This window comes from Musca domestica, unplaced genomic scaffold (genome assembly GCF_030504385.1).
Source record: "Musca domestica strain aabys unplaced genomic scaffold, Musca_domestica.polishedcontigs.V.1.1 13, whole genome shotgun sequence".
Classification (NCBI taxonomy): domain Eukaryota; kingdom Metazoa; phylum Arthropoda; class Insecta; order Diptera; family Muscidae; genus Musca; species Musca domestica.
In genome coordinates, this window is record NW_026712172.1 from 4201857 (window position 1) to 4229406 (window position 27550).

The 27550-nt window shown below is 33.6% G+C and overlaps 2 protein-coding genes across 2 annotated transcripts; both read right to left on the bottom strand.

Moving 5' to 3' along the window:
• Positions 1 to 8941: 8941 nt before the first annotated feature.
• On the bottom strand, positions 8942 to 9697 carry LOC131800872 (uncharacterized). The gene has a single exon (XM_059118727.1). The coding sequence runs from the start codon at positions 9695 to 9697 to the stop codon at positions 8942 to 8944; it is 756 nt and encodes a 251-aa protein (XP_058974710.1).
• Positions 9698 to 10988: 1291 nt separating this feature from the next.
• LOC131800873 (uncharacterized) lies at positions 10989 to 12842 on the bottom strand. Its single transcript, XM_059118728.1, has one exon. It carries the CDS (start codon positions 12840 to 12842, stop codon positions 10989 to 10991), a length of 1854 nt encoding a protein of 617 aa, XP_058974711.1.
• Positions 12843 to 27550: the final 14708 nt, after the last annotated feature.

Consider the following 27550-nt stretch of genomic DNA (forward strand, 5'->3'; position numbering starts at 1 on the left):
CAAGTGGTCCGGCTGAATTTAACAGCTAATTGTTTTTATTTTGGTTGGTGTTAAAGGCATAATATTTTACCATAATGGGGGGGTGGAAGGTGAGTATTTTCATATGGTACGTCGGGATTAGGTAAACCTGTAATACAAAGGCACTTACTACGAACATAGCTAAGAGAAAATTTCATTAAACAAATTTACTGACTTGATAATTTTTAAACGGTTTTATTTAGCTTACCGCGTTTGTTTTATTCTTGGATCAAATTTAGTAATTCAAATTTCACCCTCTTCCTGTTAACCGATTAATCTGAAATTTTGTTTACACTGTGGATTTTGGTGACAATACAATTATGTTTATTCGTTATCTATATATATAAAAAAAAGTTGTGTTAGTTACTACGCTTATAACTTAAGAACCGCTGGACTGATTTTAACGATTCATACAAATTCGGAATTACCTCCTGTCCAAAAAGGATAATATCCAAAAAAATCGCGTAAAAATGTGATATATTAACATTTTCATTTTGACTTTTGAAATTTACAATAGTAATGTTTTATTTTGCATGTTTTTTTTCATTTTGACTTACTTTTTTCGAATGTACATTTGTAGTGTTTTTTTATATTTTGTTTTTGAATTCGAATATTAATACAAATTTATTTAATTGACTTGATTTCTTGAGAACTGAAATTGGTGTCGGGTTACATGGAAGTGTATTACCGAATTATGTGGTTGCGAAACGGAATATATGATATCGAAATAATTTAAAACGGTCACACTAAAGTTAAAAGATAATTGCTTTTTCAAAATCGCTAAAAAATCACGAAAAAAGATATCTCATTGCAATAATTCTCAAATCGGGAAAAAATCGAAAAAAAAATTAATGGAATCGAATTTTAAAATAATAGTACATTTTGCAGACAAACTTTGCAAGGATCTTTAAACATTTGCTGTAAAAAATCAGCGAACAAATTGAAGATTTTTTCAATTTGTTATTCTTCTTTTGTCAATTTTTTTTTCAATTTGTATTATCATATTGAATTCAGTGAATTTTTTGTGAACAAAATAAATAATAATTTTTCACTATATACAATTTTTCACCAAAAAATTGAAATAAGTGCGAAATACGATGTTAACTAACATCTACCTTTCAACTCCAGGGCCGACATCGTGGTTCAGATGGAAGATACGAACACATTTAAACAAACAAAAATTACCGAAAAAGCATAATGGGGCTCATTTCAAAGCGTGGACCTACTTCTTTCATGTGACAATAATCCGTCCAATGAGAGCTGAAAATGCAAAATTCTTTGGGAGTACAATCAATAAAATACCAAATATGTGGGTAGAAAATAGTAGAGCGTATGGGACTCTTAGTAAAAAAAGGATTTATATCCTTCCAGAAATTCTTCCCAAACATTCAAGATACCTTAAATCGTTTTTGCAGGCCATGATATTGATTTCATATTTATATAACCATCATATGATTTAAGCTATTTCTGGGGTTTTGGCCATTTTTTTGGCCCTTATTTGGCATTTTTGTTTCTTTTTTCGCATAAAATTTGAAATTTTCAGAGTAGGGTCAATTTTGGCATTGACTAAAAATTTGTATATATGTAACCTTGGGGTAGGGAACCATCATACAGATAATTGCCCCATACGAATTTATTTAAGTAAAGTCCATACATTGGAGTATCCCCAAGTCCAGTTTTACATCTAACGTGTATTCTATTGAATTTGTAACCCCCAAGAGAATATTGGTTGGGAACGTAGATTTGGGATGTACGTCTATATGAAATCAATTGTGAAAACATGAACAAATTACAAATATATGAAAGTAGCACGGAACCGAATATTTGTTGAATCGTCATTGAATTATACTATGATTAAAAATATGGACTTTATGGGGTCTCCAATTTACAATTTAAGTGGCAAATAAAATTAATTCCCATCTTACGGTAATGGGTGTAAAATAGCTATATTTTTGATTTGGCCTCTATTTGTAATATTGGATTATAAGGGGTAGAAGAAAGTTTTCAATGTAGGTCGATGTATCGGAGTAGTGCCCATATAAAGGTTCCTCCTGATTTTACCATATTTCAAAGGATTTGGCTAAAAATGTATATTTTGGGTGGAAGTCTTACATAAAAATTTCAACATATGAACAAAATTTTAGAATTTTATCCATGTAATAGTACCCCTTCAAGTCCACCTTTTGGCGAACAAACAGACCGACATGGTTTGGGGGACTTATGAGGACTCTAATGCACAATCTTTGGCTATTCTTAAATGATTCAGCCCTCAATTATGAGATGTACAAAATGCAGTAAATTCCAAATTACTGCTCATTTGACTGGAAAATTTTGCTACGATTTTTACCATACTAAAAATTAATTTGATCCCTTATATGGCGATAAGATTGATATATACTTTTTAATGGATTTGTATAGCACACCCACACATTTGAAGTTCACGGTTTAAATATTGATGCCCACTGCTTAAATATGGATACAGGCATGGTACAATGAATACAAGGTAGGCTAACTTTGAAAAAAATGCAAGTATAGAGGTCTACCTGTTTGGCTTGTAATGTCAGAATCACTATCAAAACAATAAAAAAGCAAAAAACTTGTTGCATTGATTTTGAATAAATAATTTAAAACCGCGAAAACTAAATGAAAGGTCAAAATTTCTTTTCAAAATCATGTTCTATATGTCTCTTATGGTTTATTCCGCGACAAAAAATGTAAACTTTGTCGATGCATATGTTGCAATAAGCATTTTGAAAATACCCGAATTTGAATATTTTCTGAACAATTTTTTTTATTATTGAAAATAATACGCACACATAAACAAATAAAGTTGACATATTAAGCCAGAAAAAAAAAAATTGAAATCATATGGTAGTTCTGCCCTACCTTGAATTCATTGTACCATGGGTACAGGCATGGTACAATGAAGAGAAATTGCAAGTTTGGCTTGTAATGTCAGAATTAGTATCAAAACAATAAAAAAATCATACAACTTGTTGCATTTATTTTGAATAAATAATTGAAAACCGCGAAAACTGAATGAAAGGTCAACACTTCTTTTCAAAACCAGGTTCTATATATCTATAAAGGATTATTTCGCTACAAAAACTCTAGATTTTGTCGATGCATACGATGAAATAAACATTTTGAAAACATCCGAATTTGAATGTTTTCTGAACAATTCTTTTGTTATTGAAAAGAAAACGCATACATAAACAAATAAAGATGACATATTAAGCCAAGAAAATGAAAAAATTGAAATCATATGGTATCATAGCCCTACCTTGATATCATTGTACCATGGGTACAGGTATTTTAAAGCACTTTTAATCGACCAGTACGTGAACACTTATATCAGTCATGTCTGTGAATAATTATGCTTTGACAAATATGCAACGCGGACCGGGCCAGCTAGTCATCTATATATATAAATTACACATAAATTCAAAATGGCCGCCGCTACAAAATAGCGGATAATTTATGTTTTATTAATCCCATTAATCTGGGTATCAAATGAAAGCGGAATACAATATAATACTTTACAAAATGGCGGATAACGTAGGTTTTATCAGCCCCATGAATATGGGTATGAAATGAAAGTGCTCAACCTGTAGAATACAATAATAATAATTATAAAAAATATAAAAAATTAAAATCCAAGATGGCGGCCTTTACAAAATGGCGGATAATGTAGGTTGTATCAATTCCATCAACATGGGTATCAAATGAAAGGTCTCAATAATTGGAATACAATTTACTATTCAAAATCGAAATCTAAGATGGCCGCCTCTACCAAATGGCTGATAACTTAGGTTTTATCAATTCCATCAATATGAGTATCAAATAAAAGGGCTTGACAAAAAGAATGCAGTGGACTATACAGCCTCAATATTTAAGATGGGCGCAGCCACTAAATAACGTATAATAATAAGATTTAAATTTAGAAATTGCATTTGTAATTTAGGTAACTGCTTAATCCAGGTATCTGATTAATCCAGCATAGAGTAGACTTAAATCATACCATGGGACACATCAATTGTCTACAAATCATCGACTTAATGTGCGATGGAAGAATCGTTTAATTCGTCGTTAGGCAGGTGGGCCGCAGACGGTAAGGAAATTATTTAATATTTTCCTGCTCATGGAAATTCCAATAGTTATACACTCCGTGTAAATAAAACAGATGTTTCAACTAGTTTATCGTTGGACTCGTTTATCGTTCACACTGCTAGCTGGCGAGGAATCGTTTCACTGCTCGTAGTTTGTCTTTAATCGACAAAACATGTGATAAAAGTACTACTTGCTCACCACTGCGAAACCCTAAAACTCGCTTGTAATGAAGCTTGCTAGCTTGTTTCCACATTCTAGCCCTACTTATCACACGTCCATCGTTGCCGATTGAACAACTTCCTAATTATGGTGTAACATTACAAAACCAACATTTTAATCAACGAGTGTAGACAATTGACGTTCTCACTGTTTTATTTTAGTCTAGTCTATGCATATGTTTATAATTCCCAACGACTGTATTTTTTTTTAGTTTTTAGTACATTTATCTTAAACATTGCAATGTATGTTTAACATAAAACCGTTTAATTTAAAACGTTTTTTACCTATTTTTATTTTGGATTCAGGCTGTCACTTCATTTTCTTGCTTTTAATAGTGCATTTGACACGTAACGGTGTTTATAGGTTGCTTCAAAACACAACTGAAAATCGCTCCAATCTATAATTTCAAAAATGCAAAAAATTAAGAAATTAATTAGAAATTATAGCAATGTGTATAAAATCGAAAAAATGTTGATTTGAAGCCTGACATAACCAGAACAGTGTTCTAACTTTGAAGGAAAGAGGGAATATGCGAATGTTGTAGAGTTTTATTGTATTATATACTTTTAAGCCTCATTTATACCGAATATGTTTTAATAAAGCACTATATCTAGATTGTCAATTCCATAGATTGTACCTCAAATAAACGCGTAATTCAGCTCTATTTATTTTAAAAAATTTTCGCAAAGTTTATTGAAGATTGAACTTAAGTGGGAGGAAAACGTTGTTTTTTTTTCTAAAATCTAAAAGAAGCAATGAATTTTTGTTACATCTGAATCTGAATAAACTAATTTTTTTACAATCTGAATAAACTAATTTTTTATACCCAATTTTTTTTTTTTCATATGAAACTGATTATGGCTTTACAAGCCCTTTATAATTAGCTTTGCTCATGCTTTTATTTTACAATTTCATTCACTATATCATGGAGACCCGAGACCAAGAAACATTAGGAAGATTAAAATCACCCATGCAAATCAAAGTAGAGTTATCTGTTAGCAAAGAGGAAACTTTTCCAATAAGATCTGCGTGATTTAAGTAAGTTTCAACCCCTGAATTGGGTGTAATATAATAGCAGGTTATATATACTGTATTACCAAAGACTATTAGCTTTGCACAAACAAATTCATTATTTGGGTCGACAAAAATTTCGACAGCTTCTCAAGGAATCGAGTGGTGGACTGCAATCAGAACCCCACCACCTTTTTTATTCAACCTGTCCTTTCTGAAAATTAGATAATTATCGGGAAATATTTCTGTATCAAGAATATCAGGTTTGAGCCAAGTTTCAGTAAAAACAATTATTTTATGTTCACAGTATACACTTTTAAGAAAAACATTACTCAATTTAGTGTTAAGACCTCTTACATTCTGATATAGTATAGATATGACATCATTTAGTTTTTTGATACTGTTGGAATATTCACAGATCTGGGGGGTTTTTGTACGTTCTCTGAAAACAAATTCCTTTACTAAGGCAACATCAGGCCAAAACGAGTTACTAACAATAGTATTTACTATTTTGTGAGGCACATTTATTTTAAAAGAGGAAATTTCACGACGTTGAGAGGAACTAAATTTGAATACATTTATATCGTTGTCTGACAGATCGGTTATTTTAGATTTCACATAGTTACGAATAGCATCAGTTGAAGTATTTGGGTGCAGCCTAGATAAAAATACAGTTTTACGAGGCGCAACAACAATTAACTGATTAGTAAGCGGTTGATTAAAGTCTTCATTTAGATCAACTGTAGGGTTTAAATGTGTATCATTTACTACGATAGTAGGTGGGTTGGGAGTATTTTTTGCAAATGACGTTGATGAGGTTTTTTTCCCATCAGTGCAAGAACTAACGTTCGGTGCAGGAACAGCCGGATGTGAGTCACAATTGCATTGAGTATAGTTCTCAGTAGGGGGGTTAACTACAGTAGGAGAATTTAAACTTATTAAGTTATCAGGGTCTGAAATAGTGGAACCAAGAGTACTAACAACGCTAGCGGACTTTTTCCTTTTAGGAGAAACATCTAAAAATTCAAAGGTATTAACCATTTTTTCAATTCTATCGAAATTTTGTGATACAGAGTTAAAACTTTTTGTAAGGTTTAGAATTTCAGCTTTAGTGTCCTTAAAAACACGATGGAAATTTACCTCTAAATCCCTACAATCCAGACAAGACCAGCGGAGTCCTTTAGATTTATCAGTGATAAAGTCGAATTGTCTGCCATTAAAACCAGCGCATTTCAAATGCATATAGTTATCACATAAATAACACGTGATAAGACGTTCAGTAACGTTTTTAATATTGCAATCCTTATCAGAGCAAGCCATTATCAACAGTTACAAATAGAAATGTTATTAACTTTAGGTGTAAACGACAGAGTTTAAAGTAGAACTGTGTGAACGGTATTGTTTTTTGTAATTAACTAAGTGCCCGAAAGTATGCTCAGGAAGAACGAAATTTAGTAGGACGTAACACAAGACGAGTAAAGCACAAACGTCAAAGTAAAACAAAAACAAAGCTTCGAAGAACAAAGCAAACAAAAATGAAAATAAACTCTGTGGATGAATAACACAAATATTAGAATTTGCGAAAACACTTTAAAACACAAGTTTAATCAAATTATTATATTTAATAAAATTAACACTAAAAAACACTCAAAAATGCACAATTAACCGGGCAAATTTATTTTTTATAAATTTAGTTTTGGAGACGACACAAAAACACTTGTAATCGAAACAGAGTTGCCAGAGTATTTTTGAAAATGGGTACACGTTTTGGTATAGCCCCCATATAATGGTTCCCCCCGATAATTAGTATTTTCTGGTTTTAGCGACATTATTTGCCGGAATTCAGCGGTACCTCCCGATAATCGATACCTTGATGATTTTATCGACATTATTCACCGGAATTGTTTCCAGTTTGGTATTTGAATTCGTAATGAATACTACAGCCTATGACAGAAAATTGTCTATGCAGGTTCACGTCTTCGTTGGCCACGCCTACTTTACGCCCACTATTTCGAATTATCTAACATTTCTTATATTCTTATATTTGACAAATAATGTAGATATCGGTTTGAAAATTGTTACACGAGATACTGTTGACTTTCCCAAGTATTTATTTGGGGGCTGAGGAACTGACCTCGTCTAATTTGTAAACTGTACATATAAACCGAAAGAAAAGAAAATTTTGGGAAAAGCCTCTAAAAATCGCGGAACTAAAAAAATTGTCCGTTATATTGAAAATATATACCTTTTTTAAACTTCAATCATGATAAGAATAATATAAAAACCTGTGCAAAGTTTGAAAGACGCATCTTAAATTTGGTGACCTCCATCGTAATTGCAAATGGCGAACGGAGAGGCTCACACAATTTAATTAATGGGGCCCCTCACTTTTTTAAACCGATGAAACTTTATTTATGATAGTTAAATTAAAGTCATATTGCCAGGATTTCAAGTTAGAAATTACTATCGATTCTGAAGTCCAAAACTGCAAAAGATTTACTAGATATGGAAATAATCCATTGGATTGATTTGAACTCAAAATTCAAAATTCACTGGGACTGCAATCAATGAAATACGGAATATGAAGAGCCACTGTAATATGCGGACTATACATATTGGTGGATTGAATTGAAAATTTAGTAAGAAAAGGATTCATATTTTCTTCCGAACCCTTAAAAGTAACCTTAAATAACATGTAACGTTGTACGGGGACTATGCGCTATCGTCAGTAATTACACTGCGACGCATACAGTCATGTTTGGGAAATTTTGTGGTTGGTAGATAAAAATCCCTAAAGGGGGATTTTATATAGCTTAACCATACACAAAGGGCCCAAAATATTTTACTCTATACTCCGCAAAAGTTACGATAGAGTTTAAAATTTGATACAGTCCTAGGCGTTACATGAAGAATCATTTGTACAAAATATGTATCAGGTCGGTCTACATTGTGATATACCCCCAAAATTGATATAGCCCCTTTCAAATTCCTTAAATGTTGGTAATTTGAGACTTTCGAGAGTATAAGACATTCTTTCAAAATATATATAACCCATGGTAGAACTAAGAAGGTAGAGTCATTGAATCATATGTTTACAATTTTTTCAAATTTATACATTTGACAACATCTCATTGTCAAAATTTATATTCATAATCCATTGCATATACACAAAACCAGAGATGGGAACTATTTTTTATGCATTGAAATTTGACAAGGTAAATTACAAAAAATGCAGAGCTGGGAATGCTTATTTGAAATGAGTTTACCTTCGTAACCTATTCGCGTAAATTTTTTAATATCTGTTGAGAATAGATGCACGACCGTTTCGTCTGTGTGTTATTTCAATTCTGATTTTATTTGGTTAAATATTTTTCTTAAGAGCTAAGCTACAATATTATTCTTAGGGTATCTTATTTTTAGAACAACCTCCACTTATCTTCTGTCGGCTGAGTGCATTATCACTTGGGCATTGCCTTTATTATCAGTGCACCCCAACCGTTCACATTAAGTGTCATAAACTATGCTGCACTTATTTAAAACACAAGTGTTTTCCCGATATTTATGACTACGGCAATAAAATATTTTATGATCGAGATGTGGCCATATGAATTTGTGAAAATGGATCTAAGTACATTGCCGACGAGCTGTTCAATCCTTTGACGGAAGATGCCTTAGTCGACATTACCAAACAAAGATTCATAATCATGGTCAGCATCATTGCAGGATTTCGTATTAGATTCGGTAACCGCCTTGTTGTATTCACTGACATGGGTTTTTGTTGCAGATCTTCTTGTATATTATCTACGTGCTCTAATGGACACAATTTATTTATTGGTCTCTTTAATTCTCCGTCTTGTGTTTTCACAGTTGCCACTCTTACAACCCCATCCTTTCCCGGATGTACATCTGTCACTTTCGCCAATGGCCAACGAGCTGGATGTGTCTCTTCATTTTTAATGATAACTACTTGACCCACTTCCAGATTTCTATCCTTCTTCCTCCATTTCGTACGATTTTGCAAGGTCATCAAATATTCCTCCTTCCATTTTCTCCAGAAATGATTTTTTATTCTAAGTAGTAGTTTCCATCTGTTAACGCATGCCAAACTTCCTTCCTCGATTCTTGCCGGAGCCTCTAATAAAGGACGTCCAATTATAAAATGGCCTGGTGTTAAAGTGTCGATGTGTTCCGGGCTGCTATCTAGCTCGTGTAATGGCCTCGAGTTTAATACCGCTTCTATTTGGGCCAGCACGGTGCTAATTTCTTCATACGTCAACTTCATGTCACCAACGATTCTTTTTAGGTGATACTTCATCGATTTGACAGCCGCTTCCCACATTCCTCCGAAGTGAGGATCTCCCAGGGGGATAAAATGCCATTTAACTCGTTGATTTTCCAAAATCGGAGTTAAATTAGAGTTGTTTTTTAAGGCTTCTATATAATCTTTGTCCAATTGTCAAGCTGCCCCCACAAAGTTCGTTCCATTATCCGAATATAAATCGCTTGATCTGCCTCTTCTAGCAAAGAATCGTCTAAGAGCTGCTAAAAATGCTTCAGTGGTAAGCTCGCTAACGGCTTCCAAATGAACTGCTTTCGTCACCATGCAGACGAAAACCGCTACATAGCCTTTCATTGATTTAGTTCCTCTTGTTTTGGAACACCTTATTTGGAAGGGACCCGCATAATCTATTCCACTATGTTGAAAAGGCTGGTTTATGTTAACTCTGCATTCCGGTAAATCCCCCATCAACTGATTTTTCACTTCACCTCGATAACGTATACATTTTGGACAACTTCTTATACATAGCTTTATCCTGTTTTTTGCTCCAATAATCCAGTATTTTCTTCTTACTATGTTATCCATAATTCGAATTCCTCCATGAAAAGTTTCCAAATGAGCTTGCCGAATAATATTTCCTGCTAAAATCGACTTCTGGATTATAATCGGATGTTTTTGATTATACGGCAACGATGAATATTGGAGTCTTCCTCCTACTCGCATAACTCCAAGTTTGTCCAGCCGCGGGTATAATGAAGCAATTTTACTTTTATGATCTACTGCTCCTTCCGATTTTAACTGACTCATTTCGGCCGGCCATTCAAGCTCCTGATGTATCTTTATTATTGCCATGTCTGCTTCCTCTAATTCGATCGCTGTCAGATGCTCACATTCTGTTTTAGTCCCTTTTAATTTTTGAATAAATCGCCGTATGTAGGCCATGACTCTTATTTGTTTTCTAAATGATGCAAACTTCATTACTTTTTCATAGACGCTATTCTCAACCGCTGATATTCTTGTCGTTACTGCCATTGTTGTCTTCGGATTTAGTTTGGGCCATTCATTTTCCTTTTGTACTAGCCATTCAGGTCCATTCCACCATAATTTATTATCTGTTAGTGTATCGGGAGAAACACCTCTTGATCCTAAGTCTGCCGGATTCTCTTTTGATTTGACATATCCCCATTTCGCCGCCGGGATTCGTTGCAAAATATCCACCACTCTGTTTCTTACAAATTTGTCTTTGTTTTTTGAGTTGTCAAGGTATTCCCTATCTTTTGAAGTAGCTTTGCTAGGAGATGTGCCGCACTGAGTTCTAATTTTGGAAGAGTCTTGGCATTTTTTATCGGATTCACTCTGCTTTTTGCTCCACTATTGAAATTTGCGAATCTACCTTTTCCGATGCATCCGCAAATCCATGAAGCTGTACTGTACTGGATGGTCTTATTTGATACCATCTTGGTATTTTCACATTTTTCAGAGCGTGGAGATTTTGCTTGAATTTTCTCCATTCAACTCCTAGACTTTCTTCTAATGGTAAGTCCCACTCCATTTGCTGCTTCCATAAATGCTGAATGAACAGCTTAGCTGTTATTGTAACTGGGGTTAGCCAACCCAACGGATCGAAAATCTTTGCCAAACTCGACAATGCTAATCGCTTAGTAATTTTTTCTTCCTCACCTATTTGCATATTGAAGGTGAAACAATCCATGGTTGGGTTCCACTGCAACCCTAATGTTTTCAGGCACTCATCTTCTTGTATATGTAACACTTCGTTTTCCTCTCTTCTGTTCACAGCATCTAAAACTTCAGAGTCATTTGCGATCCATTTCCTTAAGTGGAACCCGTAAGTCTCTAGTTCCTGCGCTATTTGCTTTTGAACTTCCCGACATTCTTCCTTGGAATTGGCTCCTGTTAGCAGATCGTCCATATAGAAATCCTCTTTAGTTTTTCCAGCTATCTTTTGATTTTTGCATCTATTTCCAATTTCAATCAAGGATTTCACAGCCAAGAACGGATCTGATGCGGTGCCATATGTAACTGTTGTTAATTTATATTGTTGTACAGGCTCGGTCTTGCTGTTTCTCCAAAATACATATTGATATTCCTGGTCTTCCTCATCAATGTTTATTTGCCTAAATATTCTTTCCACATCGGCTGATACAACAAATCTCCATGTCCTCCATTTAGTGATGATGTCGAATATATCTCTTTGTAATTTTGGACCCGTATGAAGAATGTCATTCAGCGATCTCCCGTTTGATGTTTTTGATGATGCATCAAACACCACCCTCACTTTTGTAGTTAGACTGTTTCCGCGTACTACTGCTTGATGCGGCATGTAATATTTTCCTTGTTTCATTTGATCTGCTTTCACCATGTGTTTCATTGATATTAGCTCCTTTATGGTTTTTCTATATTCTGTTCCCAATTCTGTACAACTTTCCCGTCTTTTCTCTAGACTTAAAAATCTTACCATTGCTCTTTTGTACGATTCTCCCAAAATTTTGTCTTCCACTAATGGTAGCCGTACTACAAATCTTTCCGAAAGATCTAATCGTGTTGTTTCCTCATAAAGTTTTAGGCAAAAATCATCTTCCGCGATCGTCTCTTCGCCTTCTATCTCCTCGATCTCCCAAAAACGCTCAATTGTTGTTTTAGCAGCAGACCTTATGTTGTTCGTTGCTGGCTTCATTTGTATTGTTCCCGATAGAATCCATCCTAACTTTGTGTTCTGTGCCACAATCGCCTCATCGTGACGAACTCCATCTTCCAATATTTGTGGGAAAAGGTCCGCCCCAATTACCAGATCGACCCTTTCAGACTTATTAAATTTGGGATCCGCTAAACTTATGTTTCCCCATCTTTCAATGTTGTATTTGAAATTGTTATCCGGATGTGCTGATGCTAACTTCGGTAGAACTAGTGCCTCTGCTTCGATTTTGGTATCGCTGAAAAATCTTGGCCTTATCACCAAAAATACTTTCGATTTTGCAACGCCTACCGTGGTTTCACCTAGACCTCTTAGTCTTACGTCTGTCTTCAATTTAGGCAGCTGTAGTAGTTGTGCTGCGTCTTCGGATACAGATGTTACTTGCGATCCTTGATCTATCAAGGCTCTTAGAGTGATGTATTCTCCATGCACGGACTTGACACGAACTTGGGCGGTAGCCAGGAGAACATTTGCAGCTGTATTGGTTGTCATTGCCTTGGTGTTGCTCGTTCCCTCCAGATGGATTAGGGTATTATGAAACAATCCACATTTCTGGCATTTACTATCGCTGAAGCATTTGTTTTCTTTTCCGTGCTTTAGACATTTAAAGCACAACTTGGCTGCCTTCACCCAACTGTACCTTTCGTTTGCTGTTTGTGCCGCAAATTTTCTACAAGTCACAATATCATGACCCATGGACATACAAAACCTACATGGTCTTTTCTCCGTCACTCCAAGTCTATCCAGTTGTTTGTATGGAACTGGAACGAACTGCTTCCTGCCCGCCGAAGCCTCCAATGCTTGATATTGCTGTTCTAGAAAGTCCAACACATCCGCCAGCCTTTGTATTTCTTTTGATTTTTTTACATTTTGCTCATATTGAATGAGCCCATCCTTATCCAACTTTCTTATTATAATTCTTGCTAGAATCGGGTCTGCATGATCTAGCGGTATCTCCATAGCTTTTAATGCATGAATACTTTCATTCACGCTGTCCAATAACTTTCGAAGGCTTGTTGCTGATTAACTATTTATATTAGGATGATCCAAGACTTTGTCCACCAGTTTAGTGAATAATATTCTTTTATTATTATAGCGTTTCTCTAATAATTCCCACGCTGCCTTATAATTTGCGTCCGTAACTTGTAAATGCTGCACCAAACGAAACGCCTCTCCTCTTAGGTTAGTTTTGAGGTAGTATAGCTTTTGTACCTCCGATAGTTGAGCATTACCGTCGACCATTTTTTTGAATAAGTCGTGGAAAGAACTCCACTCCTCCACATTACCATCGAAGAATGGAATCTGAATCCTTTTTAATTCGACTGTCTGAGCGGCTTCTTTCAGGCCACTTATCTTTTCGATTACATTGCATACTTTCGTATTCATTTTTTCTTCCACCTCTTCTAATTCGTCGTCTACTTCTTCCATTCCATGTTCGGTGGTTAGTTCCAAATGCAACTGTTTAATATCTTCGAACTGCTTTTCCCAAGAAAGCTTTTTATTTTCCAAAGCATATTTGCTCATGCCCGAAATATCTTCTTCAACGGCATTAGAAAGTTTCAAGATCTTTCTTCTGAACTGCAATAGCACTGCGTTCTTCTTCTCAGTCTGTCTGCATGCTACGGCTTGCCTCTCCACTTGTTCCGTATCTTTATTTTGGTTGGATTGTTGTTTCAGGAACATCTGCTGAAATTGTTCGCAAATTGATGTTATTTGCTCCTGCTGCTTCTGCAGCAACATCTCCTGTAACTCCCGAAACTGTTGCTGCATTATTACTGTATTGTTGCATTCGGGTGTATTCACTGCTCCAGGATTTTCTATTTGAATGTCTCCTGACGCTGTTGTATCCTCTGCTTTGTGAAGCTCAACCTCCAATTTTTGTAGCTCCTGTTTTTGGAACTCATTTTTCCTTTTTTGTATCAGCTCCCTGCTTTCCTCATAATAGTTCTGGATTCTCTCCCAGATATTATCTTTAAAATATGCGTCGTTTTTGGGCTTCATTTCACTTAATTTTGAGTGGTACAACCTTGCTTCGTCCATTTTGTTCTCCAATGAATTTAATGACGCGTCTAAAGCGGCTTTTCTTGTTGTTCCAGTTTTTACCTTTTCCGAAATATCAACTATTTCCTTAAGGATTGTTTGCTGGATTTTATAGAGATTATGTCTTTCTGCTGACATCTTGCTTATTTTTGTTTTTAGTTTTTGTTGTGGTTTTTTTTAGTTTATATTTTATTTTGCTTTTTATGCTCTTTTGGTTTTTTCTTGTTTCCTTTTTTGCTTGTTTCTTTTATTTTTGCTGGTTCGCTTTTTTATGTTGCCTTCTTAGCTCTTTTTTTTTTTTTTGGCTTCTTTTTTGCAGTGAATATTATTCTAGGTCGTTGATTTTTTTAATTTTTTCGAAGGACCAATGTTGAGAATAGATACACGACCGTTTCGTCTGTGTGTTATTTCAATTCTGATTTTATTTGGTTAAATATTTTTCTTAAGAGCTAAGCTACAATATTATTCTTAGGGTATCTTATTTTTAGAACAACCTCCACTTATCTTCTGTCGGTTGAGTGCATTATCACTTGGGCATTGCCTTTATTATCAGTGCACCCCAACCGTTCATATTAAGTGTCATAAACTATGCTGCACTTATTTAAAACACAAGTGTTTTCCCGATATTTATGACTACGGCAATAAAATATTTTATGATCGAGCATTGTCTATGTATAGATTAAACTAATGTAAAAATTATGTTCACATTTCTATGAACAATGTCAATGTTTCGGAGTAGCGCCCGTATAAAAGTACCTCCTGATTTTACCTATTTCGAGGGCTTAAAAAAAGTGTTTATGCTACTCTGGGGTAGAGAACCATCTTACATGGAAACCATCATATTATAAACAGTTGATGTATACTTTCTAATATATTCTAACTTTTTAACTCTTAAATTAAAACCTCTGGCTGAAAAATAGGATCAGGTTTTTTGAAACACTAAAAATCGCTCGGTACATGAACCTGTATTGACATTTTTGTGATGCGTGTTTATTTCTATTTAGTAGAGACATCATTCATACTAACAATTGTGCCACTTATGTGAGCCAGTTCTCTGAATTATTATGTTTTAAAAACTACGCATTTAAGACTAAAACTACGGTCCAGCAGCCGGCCAGCTAGTATTTTTATAATTTTAACTAGCGGAACCCGGTGCGCTTCGCTACCCCTTTTGATTTTATATGCATTCAAAATTTTATTTACGAACATATGTTGGTTGAAAAAAAAAAAACAAATTTAAAAATTAAAAAAAAAAATTATTGCACTACTTTAATGCGTAAATAACCAAAACCATTAGAAAAGCAGTAACATGACATACATACACGAAGGGTTTGTCCTTCGGATTTATTTATTTCATAGCAAATACCAAGCGTGCAGGAAACTGCAATTTTTTAAGTAGAGTGGCATTTCTATTGCAATTAGTGAATTCGAGATAGCAACATACTTCGCCGTAATAAGCGTATTTCAAATAAATTGTTGTGTTGTTTTTTAGTGTTAGCCTAAGGCGTTGTGGGTCAATGGTTCTTATTAAAATCATATCCCAATCTGATCCGATTTAAATATAATTTAAAAAAAATACGTTTACACCAAACTCTGCCACACCTTTCATATTTCATTGAAATTGGTGCGTCAAATATGTGAAATCGGCCGAGAATATATATGGGAGCTATATCCAAATCTTCACTTATTTGCAATTAATTTATCACATTTATTATTATAAACAAATTCCGCCACAAATTCTGAATTTCATTGGAATCGGTCATATATATCGTGTTTGGTGCATAATATGTATGAAATCGGCCGAAATATATATGTTAGCTATATCCAAACCTCAACTGATTTCAATATAATTTGGCAATTTTTTCTGGTGCCAGATTTTGTCTCTCTCGGTTTGGGTGCATCAAATATGTGAAATCGGCTGAGTATATATATGGGAGCTATAGTCACATCTGAGCGTATTTGAATATAATTTGTCAAATTTATTTTTGTACCAAATTTAGCCACTCATGCCGAATTTCGTTGGAATCGGAAATACGTATCGTGTTTTGTGCATCAAATATGTGAAATCGGCGGAAAATATATATGGGAGCTATATCCAAATCTGAACCGATTTTAATATAATTTGACTAATTTATTTTCTAATCAAAATCCCGTTACACATTCCAAATTTCTTTGGAATCGAACATACATATCGTGTATGGTGCATAAAATACATGAAATTGGTCGAAAATATATATGGGAGCTATATCCAAATCTGAACCGATTTCAATTTAATTTGACAAATTTATTTTCGGATTAAATCCCGTCACACATTCCAAATTTCATTGGAATCGAACATTCATATTGTGTTTGAGGCACCAAATGAACGAAATCGGTCGAAAATATATATATGGGAGCTATATCTAAATCTGAACCGATTACAACATAATTTGGCAAACTTATTTTTGTTCCAAATTCCGTTACGTATTCCAAATTTGGAGACTGTATCTTAAACCAATCAATAGATATGTGCATATAAAATCTAAATTTTTGGGAGGTACCTCCGATTCTGATGCTATATCTCCAGTTACAAGTGGAAATTCAAAAATGTATATAGCCTATATTACTTTCAGGCGATGTTGCAATATATATGGAAATTTTCAGGAAAATCTATTCAGCGGTTTTCGAATCCATAAATTACAAACAAACAAACAAACATTTTCCTCTTTTATAGATATAGATTTGCATTTTTGTTAATAAATTTAAAAGCTTTTGCCTTCAAAAAATAGATTGGCTAAATTTGTTGTGACAAGTGATTATTGAATAATTCTTACTGGGAAAATTTTCCCAAAAGAATTTGAAATGTCAATATGTCTCGTTTTTTCTCTTTTCCTACTGGATTTTTGGGCAAACGAACAGCTTCCAGTAAAAATTTGTACACTCTTAATGCCTCATAATATGTAGCCAAAAATTGTGACATGGTACATAGACAAATGAAGATATAGACAACGAAAAGTTAGTTTTGTCTTTTTATCCAGGTGGCTCTTATCATGTTTTGCATAGTCAACATGCTGATTTACGCGTTTAAGCCACTCGACTTCGAAAACACATTTTATAGTTTTTCAAGAATTTCACTGGAATATTCTCATATTTTTCGATGTCACTACATAGTTTTCACTTGTCTTTTATTATGGAACAATTTTCAACTGACAAATATCCTACAGTTTTTGTTATTTTTAACGTTTTAGAATTGAGTGACTTCAAAATTCCCACTCAAACCCCTGAAACGATATAGACGACATCTGCTGATCCGATTTTTTTCGAAGATGAACGGTGAGAGTACATAGACAAATGAAAATATAGACAACGAAATGCTCTCACCGTTTATCTTCGAAAAAAATCGAATCAGAAGATGTCGTTCATATCGTTTCAGGGGTTTGAGTGGGAATATTGAAGTCACTCAATTCTAAAACGTTAAAAATAACAAAAACTGTCGGATATTTGCCAGTTGAAAATTATTTCATAATAAAAGAAATGTGAAAAGTACGTGATGACATCGAAAAATATAGGAATATTCCAGTGAAATTCTTGAAAAACGATAAAATGTGTTTTCGAAGTCGAGTGGCTTGAACGCGTTAATCAGCATGTTGACTATGCAAAACAAGATGAGAGCCACCTGGGAAAAAAGATAAAACTAACTTTTCGTTGTCTATATTTTCATTTGTCTATGGAGAGTATTTCGTTGTCTATATTTTCATTTGTCTATGCATGGTAGATGTTCACCATTCTCCTGGGAGATAATTTAGATTGTCCTCCATTTCGCCGTTTAATAATGCAATGATTTTGTGCCCTCTACTTTACATTATAATAAATTAATGCAAAAAGTTTGTGTCAGTGTGCGCCATCTTATGGCGACTTAATTTTGTAAGTTGGCGTAGCGCCATCTATATATTAGATACACATCTTCTACATGTAGGGTTACTACGTCGAAAATTTCCATCAGCAGATTTGTCAAAACAAAACAATATGTCGGCTATAAATAGAAATAAAACATACATAACTTTTTTTATTTAAGTGGAAATCATGGTAGAATTAAGGAGCTAAAGTCATGCAATCATATATTTACAATTTTATTTTTCAAAATTATTCATTTGACAACACTTCAGTGTCAAAATGTATATTGATAAATCCATTGTATACACACAAATCAGAGATGGGAACCTGTTTTTAATGCCATGCTATTTGACAAGGTAAATTACAGAAAATGAAGAGCTGGGAATGTTTATTTGAAATGACTTTACCTTCTTAATTTTACCACGGTGGAAATAAAGTTTACTCCAATTTTTTTTTTCAAAAACCAAGAAGAAAAAGAGAAGTTGCAAGTAATTGTAATAATAAATAAAAAACGTTCGTGGTAAAACAGCTTGTAACAATTGTTGTAAGTTTTAGGTTAAGCAACGAGACCTAATGTCTTCTCTTATTCTTCTCATTCTTATTTTTCACATTCATAACTAGCTGAATTGTTCAGTGATGTTATTTCAAGAAAAAGACTTGTCATTTCAATTGTACATATAACAAAGAAAACGTGTGTATTCAAGAATCAATAAATGGCAGGCCCACGATTTTATCTGTAATCTCGACTCCCTCTTTTCAACTTTTTACAATTTTCAATAAACAAAAACATATAATAAGATACTATTAATAGGGAATTGTGCCTTTTTGAAATTTCACTGTTTTCTTTTTCTACATATCTATATTCGCTATATTCGATATAACAAGTGGAGACGTTTGGAACAAATATTTAAATATTAAAAAATTATTTATAATTTGTTAAGATATGACGATATCGCAAAGCCTTGCTCCTGCACTATTGCAAGAAGCTTCTCCAAATATTTTCGAGGAGGTGCTGTTTCATACCACCACAAATGCTTTCTGTTATCCTATTCGTTTGTTCATAAAAATAAAGTTTACAGTTTTAAAGTTGTTTATACTTGAATTACTCTTTTATTTGCAGCCACCAAAACTGTGAGCTTTACAACATTAACCAAATGAAAGCAATTAAAAAAGCGGAAAAGTTCGGCCGGAAGTTTTTTAATACCATTGGAAGGAATGTGAAAAATGTCAAAAAAAAAATACCGTTTAAATGAAAACCGTTACATTAGCGCTATATGAAGACTGGGATATGCGTGAGTAATTTTTTGTTATAGACTTTAGTACCGATCCGAAATTCAAATACGAAATTTGGAGCAATTCCGGTGAATAATGTCGCTAATATCATCAAAATACCGAGTAAAGGGAGGTACCATTCTATGGGGGCTATACGAAAACGTAGATCGCTGTGGCCCATTTATGCACTTAACATACCTACTGGCAAAAAAAATGTGTGCAAAATTTTAGTCTTCCATCTCAATTCGTTCGAAACATAGCGTAAGACAGACTTAGAATTGTAATCTAATATTTCGAGACAAACGAATAAACCCTCCATAGAATGGTGGAGTCATAATATTGTATTGAAGAATTTTACTTCTTCTTTTTCGAGAAACCTTAACATTGGTCATGTTAATGCTCAAAGCTTATGTCCCTCTATTTTAATATTTTTGATGATTGATGATATTGGTGTTTGGATATTTAGGAATATTTTAAAGACTTTTCAAATTATATGAAAATTTAAATAAATTAGTGATATTTCAAAAAAATCGCTAATTTAGTAGATCTCCGCATAACAATTAAAAGTTTTTATGGAAGAATACAATCATACACGCTATGATTATAATAATAATTTAGCATTTGTATATTTTAAATTCGGACTTGTATTGCCCATCTGATATATATGGGAGATATATCCAAATCGGAACCGATCTCGATAAAATTTGGCAAAGATATTTCTGAGCTGTGTTTGTGTTCGATGAATATCGTTGTTACGGAGTGCATATTACAGCTGTGGGTAACAAATATAACAAATCGGATGAACAGTATATATGGGAGTTATAGTTATATCTGAACCGATCTTCACCAAACTTGACCTACTACTTCTAGACTCAATTCGGTCGTAAGTCCCAAATTCCATTCCATTTGGACAAATATTAGACGTTTGGTGCACAATAAAAGGTAAATCGGACGAAGTTATATATGGGAGCTATATCCAAATCTGAACCGATCTCGATAAAATTTAGCAAATGTATTTCTTAGCTGTATTTGATATATTTCCCCAAATATTGTTGTTATCTATATCTGAACCGATTTCTATCAAATTTGGCATACTTATTTTCAGGCCTAATTTGGTTGTATGTGCAAAATTCCATACTATTCGGGCCGATATTACACCTTCGGTGCACAATAAAAGGCAAATCGGACGAATATATATATATATATATATATATATATATATATATATATATATGGGAGCTATATCTAAATTGTGACCAATTATCTCCAAATTCAATAGGGTTCATCCTTTTGCCAAACAAGTGATTTGTGCAAAATTTTATCTGGATATGGCAACACATTGTGGTGTAGGGTATAAAAAAACATAAAATTCATTGAATTGAATATCGAACAACAATCCAGAATATATAGTACATAATTAATAAAAACAATTATTTGAGCTTGAGGTCAATACATATTCATAAAATTTTATTATTTTTTCCATAGCACAACTATTTTTTATGAAATACCACTAATTTAGTGCAATTTTTTTTTTAAATACCACTAAATTGTTAGTAGTAGCGCAATTTAATTTTTCACTACCACTAACCCTTTAGTGCTAGCGAAATAAAAAATTGCACTACCACTAAATGAATAGTGATAGTGAAATTATTAGTGCACTAAAACTACAGTGCATTATGCCCATCTCTGCAATTAGCACATTCGTTATTCATGTCTTTGGTTAACTACGGATTAGAGGTTTACTCCGAGATCTTGACGTACAATATAAACAAAATTGAGGCTATTGTTCGGAAAATTTGTTAGATATGTATTTCAAATAAGTATTTATAATCACGTACTATGGAGCAAATGGAAGTATTCCTCGGCTGTAGTTCTCGTGATTTACAAATCAAAATGTTGTTTTATATGTTTATACCCTACAACACTATGTGTTGGGGGTATTATAAGTTTGATTGGGCCAAAAATTATGTAACACCACGAAATATTGATTTCCCACATAGGAAAGTATATATGGATCTTCCTATCTCGCAGAGCTGAGTCGATCTAGCTATGTATGTCCGTCCGTCCGTCTGTCCGTCTGTCCATGTTAATTTGTAATCACTCTACAGGTCGCAATTATGGCCCGATCTTCACGAAATTTAGAATGAAGGTGGGGCTAGGGTCAGAATAGAACCCTATTTCTTTTGGAGATGATCGCCAATTGTTTAGGGGTTGAAATGGACCAAATACTAAAAAAATGTCGGATTTTGCAGTAGCTATACAGGTCGCAATTATAGACCAATCGACGCGGAATTTCGCATGTAGCTAGAGTTTAGGGCGGGGAAGAAGCCTACCAATTTGGGTGGTCATCGGATAATATTTAGCGGGTAAAATAGACCATATCTTTTTTGTTGAAAAAATTTAAAAATTTTCATTAAACCGCGAATATTTTATATCCTGGGAAAATCACAAAGCCATGACAAGGTTACTTCTGATCTTTACATTGATGTTAAGATCCAACAAATCGGATATATAGCAAAATATGTGCGATATATATGTCTATCAAAGGAGATATGCTTGAAAGATCTCATATATGTTGAGAACGGCTGAACTGATTTCGACAGTTCTCACTAATTCAGAATGGCCTCTTGGCAGGAAAGGAAAAACGTCTAAAAAATCGCATAAAAATATCTCTCTAAAGATGAAAATATTGATTTTCTAAAATTTTCTCATATTTTTTCAATTTTGTCATATTTTTGGCATATTTTCATTTTGAATTAAACATTTGGTAATATTTCTACAGCTAACAAAACTAAGTACTTAGGATATCAGGATATCATATACAGATCGCATTTATGGCCTGATCCTAACGAAATTTGGCATGGGGATCAGATGAGGGTCAGAATAGAAGCCTACCCTTTTTGGAGATGATCGCCATATATTTAGGGGTTGAAATGGACCAAAAAGACTGCAAAATTGTCAGGAGGTCGTAATTATCGCCCGATCCTCACGCACATTTGAATGGGGATTACCGGACATTGCAAAAACCAAGCAGTTTTGGGTGGCCATCAAAAATATACAATGTGTGAAGGAGTTTGCCAACTTTTGTAGACAAAATACGAAAATGTCCATTCCAGTGACTTTTTAGAGAATTCACAAATACAGGAAAGACGCACTTCTGACTATTTCGTTAACGCTGATTTCGTTGAAGAATATAGTCAAATGACTGTATCTCATATAGATGCGTTTCAGTCAAAAACCAATAATAAATGTTAATCTTTTGCCACTTCTAAGAGATTATAGGTCTTTGGGAAATATTCGTTCCAGATCTAGGAAGACCATTTACGTGCAACATCTACCAATAAATTGGAAATAAGCAAATTAGTTAAGGTTGCTATTATTCGATAATTAGAGAACGAAACCTGATGGTTTTCTTTTATTATTTGTCACAATATCTTGTGGAATTCTTTCGAGTATCTTGCCTATATAAACTGTATCGTTTATTATAGTGTTGTAGGGTATTCAACGGTCGGCCCCGCTCGACTGTAGCCTTTGCTTACTTGTTTTAAATTAACTAGCTGAATTCAGCGCGCTCCGCCAATCCTTTCGCTTTTATATGCATTCAAAATTGTATATATGAATACTTGTTGGTTTAAAAAATAAATTAATAAAACAAATTCAGAGAAATTAAAAAATGCAATTATTGTAATACTTTAATGTGTAAACAAACAAATAGCTCGGCCTTCTAAAGCGTGAACATGCCAGGAACAGCTGACCATGAGAAAAGCAGGAACATGTTAAATTTAGTCCACATACACGAAGAGTTTGTCCATCGGATTTATTAATTTCATAGCAAATGCCAGGCGTGCAGGAAAATGCATTCTTTTGAAGTTGAGTGGCATTTCTGTTGCAATTAGGGAATTCGATGTAAATGGGAGCTATTTTCAAATCGGAACCAATTTCAATATAATTTGACAAATTTATTTTCTGATCAAATCTCGTCATACATTTCAAATTTCATTGGAATAGAACATACACATCGTGTTTGGACATCAAATAAACGAAATTGGTTGAAAATATTTATGCGAGCTATATCCGATATTATATATATATATTATTTGGCAAACTAATTTTTTAGACAAATTCCATCACACATTCAAAATTTAATTGAAATATGGCGTGCAAAGCGTGTTTAATGCATCTGAACCGATTTTAATACAATTTGGCAAATATATTTTCTGATCAAATCCCGTCACTCATTCCAAATTTGGAGACTCTATATGTAATCGATCAATAGATATGTGCATATAAAATCTAATTTTTGGGAGGTACCTCCGATTCTGATGCTATATCTTCAGTTGCAAGTGGAATTTCAAAAATTTATATAGCTTATGTTTCTTTCAGGCGATGTTGTAGTATATTTGGAAGTTTTCAGGAAAATCTGTGCAGCGGTTTTCGGGTCCATATATTACAAACAAACAAACATTTTCCTCTTTTATAGATATAGATTAAATTTCAACAGCCAGAATTACTATTAAATCAGCTTTTGTTTAAAAATTCAGTGGGTAATGTGCTAATTGACGTTCATTTGATTAGAACCTCTATATTTGAACATTAATTTCTAGTGCGGGTATATAGAGCATGGAACTTTTTACCTAGTTCTTTGAAAATGCTCTCTTGTTCCTATTCCACATTCAAAAAAAGTTGAATTTTTTTTTCAATTGTGTACCTGATTCATAGCGTCTTAGGCGTTTAACGTATTTCAATGCTGAAGGACCTAAATTCATATAAACATATATTAAACTTCCAATAGTCATATGGCTGGGGAGCCGCTAATTATTTTTGTTTCTAATTACACACAATTTTTAATATTGTTGATTAATGATAACAGTTACTATCATGGTCTTTTAAAATTAATAAATAAATAATTGAGGTACAAAGATATGGGTATCTTTGTACCTTTTGTAACAAAATAGTAAATAGAAAGAGCATTGTTCATTATAAGAAATTTAATTAAATTTACAAGACATTACATTGTTACGTTTCTTCAATAGATGGCATTGGTAGAGGAAAAAAATACGATATCGTGTATATGTACATAGACAAATGAAAATATAGACAACGAAAAGTTAGTTTGGTCTTTTTTTCCAGGTGGCTCTCATCATGTTTTGCATAGTCAACATGCTCATTTACGCGTTCAAGCCATTCGACTTCGAAAACACATTTTATCGTTTTTTAAGAATTTCACTTGATTATTCCTGAATTTTTCGATGTAATCACGTACTTTTCACATTTCTTTTATTATGATATAATTTTCAACTGACAAATATCCTACAATTTTTGTTATTTTTAACGTTTTAGAATTGAGTGACTTCAATATTCCCACTCAAACCCCTGAAACGATATAGACGACATCTGCTGATCCGATTTTTTTCGAAGATAAACGGTGAGAGCATTTCGTTGTCTATATTTTCTTTTGTCTATGCCCTATATTTTTTCCGCATATTTCCGCCATTTTTCGGCGATATCGGAATAACATATTTAGTTCCAATGCATTTCTGTTATGTCGCCTGCCATCTATTACCTGATAGAAAAATTAAGGCTCATATGCATTTTGTCCAATCTGTTTGTTATTTATTTTAAGTCGTTATAGTGCCATCCAAACGTTATTTACACATCTCTAACAGGCAATCGTCGAAACAATTTGAATCAGCAGATGTCGTCCATGTCTTAAAAGTTGAAGTCATATTAAAATAAGAACTTAAATGGCGCATTGGAATAGAAAAACTGTCTCATACATGAAAACATCGAAAAATAAAAACAGTTTTAATTGTTCAAAATTCAAATTAATTGTTTTCTAAGTCGAGTGACTCAACCATGCAATAGACATACATGGCCGTGCAAAAACTGCTGGTGCGACATCTGCTAAGAAACGATAATGAAAGATTTAGTTTTCTATACCCTACGTCTGAATAGAAATCAACTTATAAGAATTTCCATCAACTACTGTCTAAAAAAGATTGTGGTGGGGGTGATGGGTAAAATTCTAAAATGCAAAAATTCAATAGTTCTCATTGGAAAAACTAATTCCAGACTTGGCGTGTACAAAATCTATCCTGTAGAATGCTGGATTTATGTTCCGCCATATGTAGAACATGATATCAGCCCCAGAACAAAGCAATTGTCAACCTTTTGTCCGGTGCGCTTCGCTTTTAAAGTTGAGTGGAATTTCTATTCCAATTAGTGAATTCGAGATAGCAACATACTTCGCCGTAATAAGCGTATTTCAAATTAATTGTTGTGTCAATGGTTCTTATTAAAATCATGTTCCAATCTGATCCGATTTAAATATAATTAAAAAAAAAATACTTTTACACCAAATTCCGCCACACATTCTGAATTTCATTGGTATCGGCCATATATATCATGTTTGGTGCATAACATGTATGAAATCGGCCGAAATATATATGTTAGCTATACCCAATATAATTTGGCAATTTTTTCTGGTGCCAGATTTTGTCTCTCTCGCTTTGGGTGCATCAAATATGTGAAATCGGCTGAGTATATATATGGGAGCTATAAACAAATCTGAGCGTATTTGAATATAATTTGTCAAATTTATTTTTGTACCAAATTTAGCCACTCATGCCGAATTCCATTGGAGTCGGAAATACGTATCGTGTTTTGTGCATCAAATATGTGTAATCGGCGGAAAATATATATGGGAGCTATATCCAAATCTGAACCGATTTTAATATAAATTGACTAATTTATTTTCTAATCAAAATCCCGTTACAAATTCCAAATTTCTTTGGAATCGAACGTACATATCGTGTATGGTGCATAAAATACATGAAATTGGTCGAAAATATATATGAAAGCTATATCCAAATCTGAACCGATTTTAGTATAATTTGACAAATGTATATTTGTTTTAATTTTCGCTACACATTCCAAATTTCATTTAAATTAGAGATACATAGCGTGTTTTGTGCATCAAATACATGAAATCGGCCGAAAATATATATGGGAGCTATATCCAAATCTGAACCGATTTCAATATAATTTGGGAAATTAATTTTTTAGATAAAATCTATCACACGTTTCAATTTCATTTCAAATTGGGGATACATAGCGTGTTTGGTGCATCAAATGCTTGAAATCGGCCGAGAATCGAACATTCATATTGTGTTTGAGGCATCAAATGAACGAAATCGGTCGAAAATATATATGGGAGCTATATCCAAATCTGAACCGATTACAATATAATTTCGCAAACTTTTTTTTGTTCCAAATTCCGTTGCGTATTCCAAATTTGGAGAATGTATCTTTAACCAATCAATAGATATGTGCATATAAAATCTAAATTTTTGGGAGGTACCTCCGATTCTGATGCTATATCTCCAGTTCCAAGTGGAAATTCCAAAATGTATATAGCCTATGTTACTTTCAGGCTATGTTGCAGTATATATGGAAATTTTCAGGAAAATCTATTCAGCGGTTTTCGAGTCCATAAATTACAAACAAACAAACATACAAACATTTTCCTCTTTTATAGATATAGATTAGAAATTGTGAGGCGGCAGAAAGTATTTGTGGTGGAAGTCTAGATTCTAGAGTCATCAGGATTTTTGTAGATTTCTTTTCGATGCCAAAATTCACTGCCTTTAAAATTAAAAAAAACAACAGCACCTTCTCAAAATTTTTTGGAGAAATTGCTAGCAGTACTACATGAGCAAGGCTTGGAGTTACCATCGTAATTGATGAACAAACTATAAATGATTTCTTTTATAATTTTCAAATATTACCCTCTATATCCAAATTTCATATCAATTTTTTAGTTAAACAGATGATAAATCATTGAAAGGTGTTTTTTGATTACCGAAGAAACATTTTGATCAAGCAGACAAGTCGGATCAACTACAGATATAAAGAAAAAGCAAATAGTGACATTTCCAAAAAGGAACAATAATTTATTATTAAATATTTCTATCGCATTTTTTATTTATTGAAAACTAGCTGGCCCGGTCCGCGTT